This window comes from Ruditapes philippinarum, unplaced genomic scaffold (genome assembly GCF_026571515.1).
Source record: "Ruditapes philippinarum isolate M1 unplaced genomic scaffold, ASM2657151v2 ctg3388_1_1_1_1, whole genome shotgun sequence".
Lineage (NCBI taxonomy): Eukaryota > Metazoa > Mollusca > Bivalvia > Venerida > Veneridae > Ruditapes > Ruditapes philippinarum.
In genome coordinates this window covers 26,777-45,490 of record NW_026857960.1, presented here as the reverse complement: position 1 = coordinate 45,490, position 18,714 = coordinate 26,777, and the positions used below count along the sequence as shown (strand labels likewise).

At 31.7% G+C, this 18,714-nt stretch overlaps 1 protein-coding gene across 6 annotated transcripts in view; it reads right to left on the bottom strand.

The window, feature by feature from the left end:
* Positions 1–503: 503 nt before the first annotated feature.
* Positions 504–18,714, bottom strand: part of LOC132751617 (nephrocystin-1-like) — a gene marked incomplete at its 5' end in the record, with an annotated part of 43,266 nt that continues 25,055 nt past the window's right edge. For 4 of the 6 annotated variants that reach the window (XM_060741804.1, XM_060741802.1, XM_060741805.1 and 1 more), the window contains 12 exon segments: positions 504–1,077; positions 2,811–2,975; positions 4,233–4,349; positions 6,328–6,408; positions 8,965–9,009; positions 9,783–9,856; positions 10,362–10,474; positions 11,025–11,124; positions 15,666–15,742; positions 17,390–17,475; positions 18,045–18,082; positions 18,618–18,690. In XM_060741804.1, the coding sequence (XP_060597787.1) occupies positions 1,060–1,077; positions 2,811–2,975; positions 4,233–4,349; positions 6,328–6,408; positions 8,965–9,009; positions 9,783–9,856; positions 10,362–10,474; positions 11,025–11,124; positions 15,666–15,742; positions 17,390–17,475; positions 18,045–18,082; positions 18,618–18,690 (987 nt within the window). 6 annotated transcript variants of the gene reach the window in all.

Sequence of the window (18,714 nt, the reverse complement as noted above, 5' to 3'; positions counted from 1 at the left end):
TTGTGACAGGTGAGCTAAAAAAATATTTGGCAGGAATAGCTTTTGTCCGGTAAACTGATTGTCCGGTAATATGTAGGACCCCAGTATATCAAAAATAGTATTAAAGACCACCTCAGAATAACGATCACCTTGTTAATAAATCCACTCTTAAACCATCATTTGTAAAATAGAACATAGTAGCCTCCAAATAAAGACCACTTGTAAAGGACATTTCAAGTCTCTTTTCCAGATGGACTTTGTTTCACAGGTTTGACTGTACACTGCACTAACATTAAACATAAAATTCAAAAAGTGGCTTATGATAAGTTATAACATTTGCGTTATAAGTTTATGTGAATTGACAACAAACATCAGATTCTTTTTATTTTGTATAAAATGATAATGTCAAATATGGGACAAAACTATTGTTTCTTGGCCATTTTTATATCAAATATGAATGATAAAAATATCTTTTATGAGTAGCATGTTTTTATCAACAAAAACCTAGTGTCCTCCTCTATACACAGACTTCACGCACATTTCAATGTGTGAAGAGAAGACGGTCACACAATTTGATTAAATAGTTACATTACAACAATAAATAAAACACAATTATCACAGACTTTTGTTTAAAATGTAAAAGAGTACAAGTTAAAGAATGAAAAATTTACATTTTCTGATATGTATTAATTATTGTCCAGAAAATATGACAATGAATTAGTAGAGAATTGTCTAGAAAGCAGCAAAAGTCCTGTTTTGAAATTATATGTACCACACTGTATCTTTGAACTCCTAATATAATTGAAACTGTTCCCAACTTGTCAAATTTGACCATACCTTCACTTTGTATGAATTTTACATTCTCTATAAATTAAAACATGGTAAATTTCAGTTCCTTTCTGTCCATCATTTACATTCCAGACAGGTCAACACTACATTATACATGTATACTATTTCATAGCCTATTAAATGTCTATCTCTGTCACTGTAGCAGCTGCCATTTAGCGTAAAAGCTTTTATCTACATGTATATCTCACTACATCAGTGTCCTTTATATAACTGGGTAATGAATCTTCATGCTCAACTTTCTACAGTTACCTGAAATAAAATAATAAAATATCATTAATGCAAATTTGTATCTCCAAAACTTGATTACTTATTAAAGCAGCATGCTTCCACATTCATGCTAATTTTTATGAAAATTTTGAAAATGTTTTTAACAGTAAAATATTGTGAAGTGAACAAAAAAAGTAATTTACACATTGCAAACAGCACTCACAATCCACATAAATTACCTACAAGAGGTCAAAATGTGCAAAAATAGCCCTTCCTAGTCGTGCAGTAGAAAAATGGTAATAAATACTCCAAAATCAGTCATTTATCCCACAGAACATGTAAATAATTACATGAATCTTTTTACTTTCTTAAAATTTTAGTATGTTTTTCTCAAGTTTCTCAGAATATTTTGGCTCATCCAGAGGCATGCAGCTTTAACATGTAGCTATTACCCAGGACATTAGCCATCTTTAGTGTCATTTCATCTATTTCTAGTTATTTCAGCCATAAGTAGTGTTATTTCAAACATTTTGATAGTTTTCCAACTATTTTGAGAGTTATTTCAACCATAAAGTGTATTTTTTAACTCAAATTTTGGTAATGGTGCAGCAAGTCAGCCACCTTTTACCAATGGTCAATAATAACACCATTTGTTATTTTTACATTCAAAAAGTTCCAAAAATTTATTTTTATGTATCTTAGACTATCTACTCAAATTCATAAACATTAATTAACAGAAAGTAAAAGAGAATCTTAAGAACATTTTCTTAATATTCATAAATAACCACTTTTACATTTTGAGAATGAAAATAACATAAAGTATAACAATATAAAGGTGCAGGACAATTTTTGCAATGAATAAATTGACATCATCATTCAAACTTTTCTCTAGACAGAACAAATACAGTAAAAACTCTGAAAACCGGACCCTGTCCGGAATTGACCAAAAGTCCGGTTTTCAGAGGATTCCGGTTTTCAGAGGTTTTATACATTTATTGATAATTATGATGTGTTTGAACAATGACTTTGTTAAATCACTTTGTATTTACTTTTCAAACCTTTTGTCTCAGTCATACTTTAATTTCTTTTTGCAAGAAATATCTTGAGTAATTTAATTATGCAAATCCAATAATATAATTCAGAAAATCAGATATAAAAACAACATATTGTCTAAAATATATCATATCTTTTTCATTGGCTTTGGAATATGTAATTAATGGAATTTAGTATTACTATTTTTGCATATGATTAATTTCCAAACAAAGATAAATTCAATATCAAATTTTTAAGCAAAACAGGAATCATTTAACAAAAGTTTCCTAATTCTTTTAGACATTTAATATAAAAAAAAAATTAAAAACATTTTCAAAAATCATACCTATACAGGGAAAGACTTATGATGAAAGAGCTATAATTTAATTGCCAATAAGAAATTAACACACTGAGAAGTGTTTTCACACCTTCATAGGTAACGAGAGGTGATAATTGAACATGTCACCTGTTGAGATTATGTTTTAATCTACATTAAAATACACAGAAAGTTGACACTTGAAATTGCTGTCCGGTTTTCAGAGGATTTTTTAAGCATGATTATCATTAGTAGCCATAGAAAATCGTCCGGTTTTCGGAATTCAGAGGTTCCGGTATTCAGAGGATTTTTTTCAATGAACTTATAAGGATAAAATATGGGACTTTTGAAATTGTCCGGTTTTCAGAGGATTCCGGTATTCAGAGGGTCCGGTTTTCAGAGTTTTTACTGTACAATGTTAACATACTGGTGGAGGTGTTTTCTGTGAGAGGCAGTAAGGTCCTATAGCATTAAAGGAGACTTCTTTCATATCTACAGGTTTATGTGTCATGTCTGATGACAGCAGCAAGGCGAGGATTCCACGCTTTGTTAACTTCTGTAGCTTAAATCTCTCTATCTCTTCATGTCTTCTCTGAAACATAACAATATCATGTCATATCATATCATATCACTTCATATCACATCATATCTTGTCATATCATATCATAAAACAGATATAATCATAAAAACTTGAATAATTATGCCATCAGAATTATACTGTATGTATGGAGCCAAGCATGCCTGTCATGCTCATACAGTCTGGCCAGAAATTTGACTGCTGCATTCTCGATTTCATTATTTTGTAAAATCATAAAATTGTGAAATTCATGGAGGACAGTTAAAACCAGAACAAACCCATTATGAAAGTCAACATAAAAAGTTTTCTAGAAAGATAGTCAAGCAAAATGAATACCCCCTCCTACCCAATCTAGCCACCACAGGATTTTTAGTGGCCAAGCAGCTTAATAGTGGTTATATTGAAATCTAGTCACAAAATGGCCAAGCAGCTTAGTACATGTAGTGGTTATATTGAAATCTAGCCACCAAGTGGCCAAGCAGCTTGGTAGTGGTTATTTTGAAATCTAGTCACCAAGCAGCCTTGCAGCTTAGTAGTGGTTACATTAATATCTTGCCACCAAGTGGTCAGGTAACTAAGTAGTGGTTATATTGAAATCTAGCCACCAAGTGGCCAAGCAGCTAAGTAGTGATTATATTGAAATCTAGTGGCCAAGTAACTTAGTAGTGGTTATATTGAAATCTAGCCACCAAGTGGCCTTGCAGCTAAGTAGTGATTATATTGAAATCTAGTGGCCAAGTAACTTAGTAGTGGTTATATTGAAATCTAGCCACCAAGTGGCCAAGCAGCTAAGTAGTGATTATCCAGCCACAAAGTGGCCAAATATCTTGGTAGTGGTTATATTGAAATCTAGACATCAAGTGGCCAAGTAGTGGTTAAATTGAAATCCAGCCACAAAGTGGCCAAATATCTTGGTAGTGGTTATATTGAAATCTAGACACCAAGTGGCCTTGCAGCTAAGTAGTGATTATATTGAAATCTAGTGGCCAAGTAACTTAGTAGTGGTTATATTGAAATCTAGCCACCAAGTGGCCTTGCAGCTAAGTAGTGATTATATTGAAATCTAGTGGCCAAGTAACTTAGTAGTGGTTATATTGAAATCTAGCCACCAAGTGGCCAAGCAGCTAAGTAGATGCTATATTGAAATCTCAAGTTCATGTTAAAATAAAAATACATTTACTCATTATAAGACATGACAGTCTTACAAACACACCCTGATTTAACATTTCAAATTTTCATCTAAATTTGATATATAAATAAAGACATATCTACCTCTTCTACATTAATATCACAACTTTTATATGGTGGCAATCTGGCTGAATGTAACAGCGGGTACACTGACTCACTGATCACTTTCTTAAATGTGTCCTTCATAAACTCAGCATCCCTCTGAAATATCAAACACACATACAATACATTAGAAACTGTTTGTACATTTGCGCATGACTTAACTTCGTTTTTGAGACACAACACTCGACATATGGCGACGTTCCAGCTTTACTGTTGGAGGAAGACCGCAGGTGCCCTTCCATGCATTATTTCAGGCACAAACAGGAACCTGAATAGAACCACCGACTTTCTGGTCTAGACTTTCTCAAGTCTAGCTGGATAGCTTCCTCACAGGGGCCGCCCCTACAATTTTATGTAAGCTATAGTGTTGCTTTCAAGACAATAATATATTAAGAAAATTCACCTACATGTATGTTACACAATAAACAATGGTTCAAATCCATAATGTTTTAGCTCAATGACCATAACAAGCAAGTAACCTCTGCCTGACCATTAATTCTTGATAATTTTAAAGGATTTTCACATGATTTACAAAGTGATTTAATGTCAAGTTTATAATGATAATTACTGGGTATATATATTTGACGTTTTATTGCAACATATACACAGATCAAGTTTAGTCACTCCACTCAAAATGTAATGTGAAGCTTCGGTTGTTATAGCTACGACTTTTAATTATTTTAATAATTTACTTACAAGCAACATGTTTCCGATAATTTCTTTAAACTTAAAGAAAATATCCATTTGTGAATATTCATATATTCAGAAATAACCTTTTTTTGCACAGATGTCCTTTACGTTAACATACACCATATTCTTGGGAACATAAAGATTTCTAGCAATCCTAAGATTATAGCCAAAATAGTTCAAGAGAGCAAGATATACAAGCTTGTTGATAAAACTACCAGTCTTACATATAAGATCATCTCTGACAAGATAAATTGTACCCATATATCGAGCGTTGACTGCAAAACTGCAGTAACTTAAATAAAATAAAGAAGGACTTTCAACAGTTTTGTAATCAACCCAAGGTATGTGATGGTTAAGTGATTAAAAGTCAGTGTTTAGCTATACAGAACAATAAAATTTCAAAAAAAAAAAATTCTAAAAATGGTATTTAATACAAGAACACCGCATGGGGTGTTAACGCTTTTCTGTTTAAAATTTAAGTAAAAAAATATTGCTTTCAGAATGTCTGACAACTACACCTTATCATGATAAGCAAGTATTACATTTTTCATGTCGATACTTTTTAAAATGTTTGCATAATGGCTACATTAAAGTTTTTGGAGTCAAAAATTTTGCTCTACTTAAGCATATTGATAAATCATAAAAAGCAATTGAGATTGTTTTACCAAAAATCCTGGAAATATAAATAATTTATTTTCTCTCCTCCCTCAAAAGCATAGTAAAACAAATACCCCTAATACATCACTAAAACATTGTCACTGACCCTCTTGATCCCATTTTGCCCATAAATTCATATATTTAGAATAAATAACATTATCTTTATTATGCTTCTTATGGTCAAACATGTGATGATTAAACATGGTAATTTAGTAATAACTTAAAGCCAATTTAGCAAAAGAAGGTATAAAAATGGAAATATTGAATCTGAAAAGTGAAAAACAGTGATGTATAGTCATGCAAATAAACAAACATTTTATTTGGAGAGGTTGGGTATAGGAAAGGGACATAAATGGGAGGAAAACAGTTTTAATAAAATGTATTGAACAGGGAAATCAACAACAAAATGTCTAGAATGAACGTGTCAAATAATAATAATGTTATGTAATTATAACTTGCAGTAAACTTGTCACTAGTTAACAGACAAACCCGACAAACAAAATTTTTTATACATTTAAAATTCATTCATAAATTAATTTTTGTTTTAAAAAAACTACATTTTCTGAAGATTTCTTTGTTTTTGTGCTGTGACTTTATTGGATTAATTAAGACACAATCATTCAAACAAAAATATGGAAAATTCATCTTACCATGTTCTTCAAACAAAATAAAACAAAGAAGTCAATGTCTTTCAAATAACAACATAAATGACCAGAACAGAAATAAATACCAATGTGCCCTGGATAATGTGAAAGATTTGCAACTGTGACTTGAAGTCACAAAGGTCTTGCACTCTGTCTACAGGTTCTACCTTTTAAATTTTCAAGAACATAGAATACAGTCAAACCCGTATATCAAACCTAGTATAGGGAACAAAAGATGTGTTCTATGTTTACTGTTCATCTCTCAGAAAGTAGTTTTGTAAAGTCAGTAATTTCGGACAATAACCAGGTAATGGAGGTGTAACTAGGTGCCATTCAGTGACTACTTTCCAACATGTGGCCTATATTCAGAGGTGGTCTTTCACACTGGTTTGACTGTACCGGTATATCAAATAAAATGTTCTACATTTACAACATAACTTTCACCTTAAAGCATCATATACATGTATACCATACTAAAAGCAATACTACATGTACATACACAATTTACAATCAATATTTAGGAAATATAACCATGTAATTCCAATATATATTTATTTCCGATAATTTAATCAGATTGTTTCAGGCAAAGACTTCAAAATTGCGGTCTTGCAATTAAAAAAGCAAAGTAAGATATTGTCCACTGAGGAATAATAAATTCATATTGGAATTATAAGGAGTAAAATGCTTTTTGTTCTGGTATTTGTACATGTATAAACACTGCTAGATTGCCTGTGTAATGTTGTAGGGTGTTATAAATATTAATATATTCTATTGTTTTTATGTATAAGTAAACATGGCTGTAACAGTAACATTTAATATAAATTTAGTCCCTTGGATATTTATTAAATGTCAAGCCACTTTTCTTTTCTGTTATGAAAATATGAGCCGCGTCACAACAAAACCAACATAATGGGTTTGCGACCAGCATGGATCCAGACCAGCCTGCGCATCCGCGCAGTCTGATCAGGATCCATGCTGTTCGCTATCTACTTGTAATAGGGTTTGTAAGCGAACAGCATGGATCCTGATCAGACTGCGCGGATGTGCAGGCTGGTCTGGATCCATGCTGGTCGCAAACGCACTATGTTGGTTTTGTCATGACGCGGCTCTTATGTTCTCAAGATAGGAATAAGTTAGACCAATTTTAGATGGTAACAGAGACTTCAAAGCTCTGCCTATGGGACTTTGGGATTTATTTTCTTATATAACGTTCCTTTTACGTACCTTATGTAGGGTCTATTAAAGTAGATGTCTGTTTGGTATGTTTCCATCATTTCCTTTGTTATTTAACATATTAACTGATGAAGCTTATTAAAGTGATACATGTTTTGATAAATTGTACTGGTTTTTGATCTTTTTATCCCAAGAACAAGTCTAACATATACAATAACACCAGAATTAAGCAGTTTAATCCTAATTTATTTCTATGGTAACTGAACATTTGACAACAATCTAGCATAACGGTAAGCTGATATATATGAGATAGTTTACCCTTCGTGAATACGCAGAAAATAAATGATTCTGAAAAAATGTGAATAAATTTACAATATTTCTAAAACTAAATTTCTGAAGCTGCATCACGTGTTTTCAAAAGATATTAATGTCATTTAAAACAGTTGTCTTTGCAAATTAATTGTTATTCTTATCAATTTTTTTTACCACTCCCAGTGCAAGGAAACCAATAAAAATTGTTAAGATTTTGTAATTTTTGTTGATTTTGTTTATTTGTTGGATTTCAGGACACTGTAAAAGCCATTTGTTGACTTGCTATATTTACTTTAGGAATAAGACGTAAGGTGCTCTCCATGCATCACTTCAGGCACAAGCTGACACCTGAGTAGAACAACCAACATTTTATTTTGTTTAAACCAGAGCATTTAATTAAACAATACAAAGTTGATAAAAAATATTAAACATACTCATTCACAGTCTTAGCTCAGTACTCCAAGACTGCCAGATTAACATTATTTACCACAGAACTTATTCGGAAAACTCAAAAACCAAAAATATAGGTGAATAATTATGCCGAAAACTAAGAAACGGCCAGAGAAAATGTATTGTTCTAATTTTTGCAAGCATTTGGACAGTAAACTTCTGTCTTTGTGCATTTTTTTGCTTTAATCCCAAAGACATCTCTTCAAAATATAAGATGTCCATAAATAGTTTTAATAGTTTCAACTTCAATTTGATAAAATCTGGTGCATGAAAGTGCAGAATGACCTGATTTAACAGTACTGTAATGGCATTAGTAACAGGTCAAGTCAATATCATTTCTAACACTTCTAATGTAAACTTAGCAATATAAACAATCACAATCATACTTCTACTGTATAATTTCTATGTTATTATCTATAAGTATTAAAATTATAAGGGAAAGTAAAAATTTCAAAAGAATAACAATGATTATCTACTAAAACAAACTATTCACTTATACTATTTTTCACGATAAAAACCTTTGCACAATATGGAAAAAAAGTTACATAGGGAATGTAACATTAGTTACACAGGGAATGTAACATTAATAAGCTATACTGACCGGTTTAATCACTAAAAGTTGATTGCATAAAGATTTACTCCCATGAGCCTATGTCATATGTAGAATATTTAACTTTAGCTCAGACCATTATTATAGTTATGAACTTTTAAACAAGCACTATTATTATCTATAAAACCAAGCAACATCAATTAAGTTTTCTAAAGTTTAAAATTATCATGTTACATACCATATCAGCTCTACGTATCCCCTTCAACTTTTCTATCCAAGAGTCCTGTGAATAAATATAGAAACATTACCAAATACCAGAATTACACCACTCAAGGCTAGAGTGGCTAACACGTCAGACTAGTAATCAAATGATCGCTAGCCGCATGGCTTCAAACCCCATCAGAGGCAAGTTGTTGTTTCCTTGAGCAATAAACTTTACACTCATTGCTAAGTTGGTTGCAGGAACTGATCTAAATGTGTGTCTATCAGCTTATGTCTTCCAACACAATCAAACTAGTAAAATAAATTCTGTATAAACCATTTATGCCACTTGTGAGAATACTGTTTTTGAAGCTCATGCAGTGAAATAAAATTTCACTTCACAAATTTCCTCTATACATTATAATATTATCAAAATCAGGTGAAAAGCACAGTCAAATTTATTATACATAAATTCAAATCAGGTTAATGTTTTATATACTGAGACCTTAACCCAATGAACACTTACAGAAATAATAGCTTTTAATTTGCCTTAACCAGCAGTAGTTCAATCTTAAAACTCATTATCCTCATATAGTGACTTTCCAGATTAACTTGTGGAGAAAGACCTCAGGCACAAACGGGCACCTGAGTAGAACCACTGACATTCTGTGAGCTAGTTGTATGCTTCCTCGCATTAAAAAATCCAAAGTCCCTTTCAGGATTGGAATCCACAGTGCACAGTGGTGAGGGGCAAGTGCTTTAGAGTCAATGACTTTAACCACCTGGCCACTGATGCTTCCCCCCCCCCCAAAAAAAAAATAAAATAAAAAAAATTAATAAATGAATAATACAAACCCTGAGTAATTTCATCATATCATGCTGATCAGCTATTATTGGAAAGGTTGCTAACCATGGACTGTGTATAATCTCTGTAAAATACAATAGCCAAAAGTAACTTAATGAAACTAAAGGACATATTGTTACTGTGCATTTATCACTAAGTCTCAACAAAAGTTCAATATGAAAGAAATTTGGATATTTTTAAACATCAAAGGAAAATTAATGTATCTGTAAAATTTCTTCAACATAGAACACTTGGACCATTAGAAAATATAATCTATCAAACTAGCACTCGGAAAATGCTTAGACCAAGTTAGGGGTAACGAATCATGGCCACCTGTGAATATTTCAAGAAATGAAATAATCTCGGCTATCGCCTCAGTCAAAAATAATTTTTCAGTACATATCACATCATATTCACCAGCTAAAAAGTCCATATTTGTATAATATCTTATATAAACATAATTATATCATATATATATAAACATATATCTGATAAAAACATATACATTTGTACTGTATATATAAACATATACTGTATATTACCATATATCAAATATATAAACATATATCTTATATAAGCACATATCGTACCTGCTGATTCCAGATCAAGCCTATCTCTTAGTAAAGTGTCTGCCAATATTTGTCTATAATAACTATACATCTGTAGCAATGATAAGTTTCCAATCAATGTATCCGGCAATGTACTGTTAATAATAGAATTAAAATCTAAAATGTGGTTAGGGAATAATCATTGTGTAATTCAAATGGTGGAATGTATATATAGTGTCTAAGTATTAAAGAGCCTTTTTGTGCCTCTTTTATTCTTTAATGTTTTGGCAAATGTACGAAGGTGAACATAGAAGTATGTGACAAGGTTTTGCTTAGCTGCATACTCTTTACAGTAAATGTTGATAAATATATACATATTGTCACCTTAGTGCAGTAACAGGTTAGTTCCTGTTAAATTTAACAAGAGTAAGCCAGTCACTGCAATAAAGTTAAAATATATCTATATTGTGTGGGGTAAAGAAAAGGGGTAGGATTGGTTTTATGCCAAAGAGACAACGATAAGGACACAATTACATTTCTCATATGGAACTTTCTTATTTCATCCTGGTAGATCCACCACATTGTTGTACATTAGCAAACTTGATAGCTACCCCACATGTGAAGATTTATATTTAGATAAAAAAATATTGTTTAAATATTTAAGATTTAAGATAATATTTGTACATATATATGACAATGACTTACTCAATCAAATCCTTTTGCTCTTTTTTAGGGACAGAGAGTTTGACAGTAACTCTTGGCTGTTTGTTTCCAGAGATAAATGACATCAGAGCATTAGTGCTTGCTGAAAGAATAAAGTATATGAAAATACATAATATACTCTCACACTCTTTATTTGACCACTTTCCTTTAGATAAACATGTTTATGTACATGTATATGGCTAGGCTGTAGGATTGTAGGAATCACACTGTTACTTCTAGTGAGCCACAAAATAAGGCCAAGTATGCATGTTTGTGTCCACTCTTATCTGTTATTTCAGCTGTTTTCTCTTTTGTGTACAAATTACACTTTGGGTTACACTAGACTAACCTCAATTGTACTACTTGTTTCCTCATATGTGTTAACCAGGACATAAGGGAGAGAGAGCTAAGACTGACAGACTAACAAACTTTCTGATAAACAATAAGGAAATAAAGCTATCAGATATAATTTAATCAGTTGTAGCAAATTATTCTTATAAACAACATGATTTCAATATTAAACTAAGCCAATAAAGTTAAAGGTGTTAGGTATAAGATGCTTTCATTTCACTTTTATAATTTATCTGAACTGAACAGAAACAAAATCTGTTAACTAAATACATCCTTGACGACCTCCATCCCACATTGTTCTACATCAAACACATGGTAAACCATACATGTACAAAGACAGTCAACAAACAAAAATGAAAAAGAAGAGAACAAGAATAACAATAAGGTAATGAATGATACATAGTATTAATATCAGATTAAATTCAAACTAATGATTGCTTTCAATCACTTTTTTCAAGTTAAGAAGACAAATAACAGAAGAGTATAATATAATCAAATATACATTAACATATCAGTTAAACTGTTAAAAAGTTTGACATTTATAAAGGAAATAACTCAAGACTATCTGGAGCAATGCATAAGACACATGATTACAATATGCTATGAAAATTATCATATTCCTTGAGGATGCAATCAAGACAATTGCCAGGTTGGTAGAAAAGCATAATCACACAAATGTATATACATGTATACAGTATCACACAGAAAATACAACACACTTGAGTGAGTTGAAAACAAACAAAGAGAGCAAAATGGAAATTTCAACAAAGATTTAAATTTCCACCACTATCTTAGTGCCATAACAAAACCTCTGCATGGATCTGGCAATGTGGTAAATTTCCCCAACCACTGTTGTGGGTGGGAAAGAGAAACCAGGGAAGGTGCCTGATATTCAAGATGGTTGTTTGTGTAGTATTTTTAACCAGATTTAGAGAGAGAGAGAAACAAGAGCTGTCCGTAAGACAGCGCGCTCGACTTTTTTATTGCTTGCCAATAAAAAAAGTTTTTGCAGTAAAAGGCAATACAAGAATCTCTGTATTTTTAAAGTGAACTAGTTGTTTGATACCCTTGAATATTACAGCAATGTTTATATGACATAATTTATGGTAAAGTGAACAAGTGGATAGGAATGAATTTTTTTAGATTTTTTAAGTTTTTTAGTGCTTGCCTATAATACAAAACATTGACAGTTAAGGGCCATAATTCAAATAAAATCTTTGACAGAATTACCTTCTCCTGGACATGTTTGGGAATCATGATTGTAAACAAGTATTCCAACTTTCAAATTAATATCTCAAACAGTTCAGTCAAAAAGTGGACTGGTACTAAAAACTTAACCAAGATTCTAAGTCGATAAAAGGCCTTAATTTTTAAAACAAATCCTTGACAGAGTTACCTTCTCTTGCGTACAGATGGGGGTAATGATGTGAAATAGCATTAAAAGTTTCAAAGCAATATCTCAAAGGGTTAAGGCAATAAGTGGATTTTACCCATATTCAATGTATTTTCTAAGTCAAAAAGGGGCATAATTCTGTCAAAAACCTTGACAGAGTTATGTCCTCTTGTCTGTTGATGAAGGTCGTGATGGTAAACAAGTATGGTCAGTTTCAAAGCAATACCTCCAATGGTTTTTGAAATAAAGTGAGGTGGTACAAAAAAACTTAACCAAGCTCAATACACTTTCTAAGTCAAAAAAGGGCCATAATTCTGTCAAAAACCTTGACAGAGTTATGTACTCTTGTCTGTAGATGGAGGTTATGATGGTGAACAAGTATGGTAAGTTTCAAAGCCATACTTGTAATACTTCTGAAATAAAGTGGGGTGGTACGAAAAACTTAACCAAGGTGTGACGCCAACGCTAACGCCGACGCCGACGCCGGGGCGAGTAGGATAGCTCCCCTTTTCATAGAAAAGTCGAGCTAAAAAAACATTGAAAAAGACAGAATATCATCACACAAGTGTACACAGTACAAAACTCAAATAAACACAGTGAATATAATCATATGTACATTTGTTTTACAGTTAAGTATTCTCCTGCATATAAGTGAGAGCTTTTCCAAACAAATCTAATGATTTAAAACCAATTGTGAAATTGTCACAATAGATAAACGAGTCTGAGATGGTTTACTCGTTATCATATGTAAAGTAATTAAATCATTATGCAAAACTGGTTTTAATTTTACAATGTGGAAATATTTGCAATTTTTTGGAGTAAAAATTACTGGCACATATTTGAGTATGCCAAAGTTTTCATTTCAGAGCAAATGTGGTGTGATAATATACCATTACACCAGAACCCACCAGTGACACTGTGTAATCTATATCCTGTTAAAGGGCCGCTATAGAATATCTCCTTAATTAGACATTATTTAACAATGTGCTGCTCAGTTAATCTACTATACATGTATATTTTAAGGTTCGGTGAATTCACTAATTATTTTCTTTTTACCAAGTGTAGTTAACATTTGTCACACATAACAACTGGCTTTCCAACACCATTGCAATCTCGTGTAAGATCTACTTGAATGTAATATTCATAACACAATATACAGACATTGTTAAGATTGTATAGGCTAAGCTTATATACCATTGACATACTCACCAGTACCTAGGTAAAACCAAAATATAAAATATTTTTTAATAAAAATGTGACAAATTCATATCAAAATAGATTTAATCCTATTCCTCAATAAACTACATACACTAAACTCCAACTTATAACAATATTGCTTATAATGATATACCGCTTATAATGATGTGTTAATTGGTTGTAGCGGTCCTATGAATATGGTTACAAGCAGAGTTTACGATATCTTAAACTCCATCTATATTTATGTTTTATGAGTTATGAACAACTTATTCAGGTTTCATACATTGAGGCAAGTCATCTTACATCAAAATGAAGCATGCATAAGCAGGCAAAATATAAATGTATTCCATAACAAGAGCTGTCACAGGAGACAGCGAAGCTCGACTAATAAAATGCTGGACGCAGTAAGGAGGACAAAACTATGAAAGAAAAATCAATTATGTATAATTAAGTATTAAGTTATAGTAAAAATATAACATTTGTTAACATAAATTCCAAGAGCAAGGGGAATAATTCTAGAAATAGTCATGCAAGAGTTATGGACCTTGCCACACAACATTTGTGTAATGATAAGAAATATATATTTGAAGTTTGAAGTAGATATCTTAAAAAATAAAGAAGTTATTATATTTCTTAAAGAAAATTCTAAGTTCAAATGGAGATAAATCTGTAAATATTGCTTCAAGAGTTATGAACATTGTCACATAAAATGTAAATGATTATAAGGAATAAGTATTTGAAGTTTGAGGTAGATACCTTTAAAAATAAAATAGTTAAAATAAAAAATAACATTTTTCTAGTAAATAAATCTAAGTTTATGGGGAGATAATTCTTGCGATATTGGTGCTAGAGTTATGAACCTTGTCACATAAGATGTGGATGATGATAACGTAAATATATTTGAAGTATGAAGTTGATCCCTTTAGAAATAAATAAGTTACAGTAAAAAATAATATTTTGTATGGAAAATTCTAAGTTCAAAGGGAGATAAATCTAAAAATATTGGTGCTAGAGTTATGAACATTGTCACATAAGATGGGGATGATGATAATGTAAATATATTTGAAGTATGAGGTTGATCCCTTAAGAAATAAAGAAGAAACAGTAAGAAATAGTATTTTTTGAGGAAAATTCTAAGTTCAAGGGGAGATAAATCTGAAAATATTGGTGCTAGAGTTATGACCCTTGTCACATAAGATGGGGATGATGATAAGGTACATATATTTGAAGTATGAGGTTGATCCCTTTAGAAATAAAGAAGTATCAGTAAAAAATAGTATCTTTTAAGAAAAATTCTAAGTTCAAGGGGAGATAAATCTGAAAATATTGGTGCTAGAGTTATGAACCTTGTCACATAAGATGTGGTTGATGATAAGGAACATATATTTGAAGTTTGAAGTTGATACCTTAAGAAATGACAAAGTTATAGTGAAAAATATTTTACTGCACCAAAACTTTAATCTAAAATCTGGACGAGGACGCGGACGCCGACGCCGGGGCGAGTAGGACAGCTCTCCATATACTTCGTATAGTCGAGCTAAAAATGTCATCAATTTAAATACTGAGAGGTTTATTAACTAGACAGCAACAGAGAATACAATAAACATTTTCAAGGGTTAGTTTTTGAAGGGAATCAAATGTTATAAAAGAAGATGATTCCATGATCAAGGACATGATAATTGTAACATGATAGTGTGACTTACTTCTGCGACTGATACTGGGATCGACCTCAACCCCCTTTTCATATGGTGTACCTCCATTCATATACAGATCATATGTCCTGGAATAGTAAAATATATACAGTGAAAGTTGAGAAAACCGGACGGCTTTCGGACCTAGGGTTTTGTCCGGTTTTCTCAGCAGTCCGGTATTCTCAATGTCCTCTTCAGCTATTCACTGAGCAATAACTTACAAAGGATGCTGAACGTATATTTGCATTTTTATGATCATGAGTAAGTATATTGCTTAATAAAGAAATGATAAAAATACAATACAATATGTTTTAATTGTTTTTGTCCCATTATTGCATATAAATACAATAAAATTTTGGTTTAAACGAACAGCATTTACCTCATAACGATTAAGTCCGATTACACCCGCATATGTTTACATTTGGGTAATGAATAATGATTAAACGAACATAGTTTACTTTGTTTGTTTATAATAATGCCCCAATTGTAAATATCGCCTATACCATATTTATCAGATAGAGATTTTTAGGGTAGGTCTCGGCAAAGTTTCACTGTCTTTAACTAATTTAAATTTGTCACTTAAAGACAGCTCTCGTCAAGTTCTTTTAGGCCATGGAATAGAACTTAGAGCTGATGAATGTCGTTTCCGGTGCGTTGTCATTTTGGGAAATGAATAGACAAAAAGCAATGCAGTATAATAATATTCTATTTTTCATTCATACTGATTTTAACTTATCAATTTCTCGTGCATTTTGGCATTTATATAAAACGGTTACATCTATACCTTACAATGAATCAAACTGTAAAAAGAGACAAAATTAACAAATCAGATAATCATTGTTCCGTTACCGCTCAGTTAGCGTATTAGACACAACCAATTGATAAGTACACAAGGTTATTCACACCTTCGTCGTCCGGTATTGTCAAGGTAATTGTCTATATAATGGACTTTTGATCCCCTCTCAACCGTCCGATATTCGGTTTTTACTGATTCCGGTATTGTCAATGTTAATACAATAGTTTAAAGAAGGGAAAATTTGGGACTGAATTATTCGTCCGGTATTTAGAGAGTTCCGATTTTCTCAGCGTCCGGTTTTCTCAAATTTCACTGTATATAAATATATTTAACTAAAAAACGAGGACGGTGACCCCCAAATTGTTTCTCTCTTAAAATGTTTCTGTAATCATATTCTAACATGCCAGGTTTAAAAGAAATTCAATAAAACAGTTTGAATTCTGCCTATATGTCTGTATGAAAACTCCCAAAAACGTCTTTAAATGACTTTATTACACTCCTGCAACATGGTTTATGTGATAACTTAGATGTTAATAATTATTGATGCTATCATTTTAAGAGTTTCAATTTACTTGTTATAGAACAAAGATTGCCTATGTAGCGTTGAATAAAGGTACACAACAGCTTTGCATTCAAATATAACAACTATTAGAATTTCAATGAAATTCAAGACAAATTTCTTTCTTTCTTTTTTACTCCCCCCCCCACCCCCCCCCCCCCCCCCAAAAAAAAAATCTTCATATTGTTACGCAGGATATATATAAGGAGCTTGACCAACTGTATCATAATAATGTGTGATAAATGTTATCAAATACTTCCTTGATGAACTAAATACCCTAGAAAATTATTTACAATATAAAAGTTACAAAACATGCCTGCGAGTGAATCTTACAAGTTCAGAACAAAATTCATAGTAAATTAGAATAAAGATTGAACCTACTTATTTTGAACAGGCTGCCCTGTGGTGGGGTCCTCTAATGGCAGATGTGTCCAACCACAGCTAAACTCTCCTTTTTCTTTTGTACTCTGAAATTCAGAAGAAATCATCTTATTTGCTCTGACTGCCTCATTTTCTTAAAGCAGTATACCTCCAGATTTATGCTTATTTTCATATAAAATTTTAAAAAATCTTTTTAAAAGTAAAATATTGTGAATTGAACAAAGAAAGTAATGTACACACTGCAAACAATACTTACGATCCACGTCAATTACCAAAAAAGAGGTCAAAATATGCACAAATAGCCCTTACTGTGTTACTCCCTACTGTGTTAGTAATGCAGTAGAAATATGATAAATATTGCAAAATAAGTCATGAATCGCACATAACATGTAAATTTTTACTTGAATCTTTTAAATTTTTTTAGAATTTTAGTACATTTTCTCAAGTTCGATTTTCATGAAATATTTTGGCTTGTCTGGCAGCATTCAGTTTTAATGAACTCACTTATAGTTCATATATTCTTTTATATCTCTTTTTGCAAATAGTCTGCTTGTCCACTGAGCCAAAGAATCAACTCCCCTGATGAAGCTGACAGAGTTAGGCAGGAAACAACTTACATTCAAATGGAAATAAAATTTAGACTCTTAATACTTACTGTTCTAACATACGAGGCACACATTTCAAACAGTATACCTAGAGAGAGATAAAGAAAAAAAATATTTAAGTAATATCATGTACTTTTTAATTATCTAACATCTAAATTTATAACATTTAAGGCATGAAATCTCTCTTGAGGTGAAACCTTTATTTGCTAAATGAATACTAAATAAGTTAAAAGGATTTCATAAAACATTATAAACATAATGACATTGCATACAGAGTTACTCCGGAATTAAGAATATTTTCAGTTTTCTCAGCTTATCCTTGATTAAATCAAACATTTTCAGTTACAAGTTGGAAAATAAGCACAACAGGTTAACTAATATATTACGAACAGTAGTGTAGTGCACCATAAAACTGTAATGGTTTATTTTAGGTTTTAGCTTAGAAAAACCCATATTTGCTGAGTTCTGTATAACAACTTTTTTTGCCTTGTAAATTAATACATGAAGTTTCAAATGTAACTGAGAGAAAAAAAATTCAATACTTAAATACAATCAACCAGAACCAACAGGTTCCAATATTCTATGATCATATTAGATACTGAAATAAAGGAAACATATCATACCTATATTAGGAACAATGTTACTGGTTCTTATGAAAACTTCACCATGCTGGTAGGTGTCCATCATGTCATTTACCTGGAAAAAAATACAAACATTTTA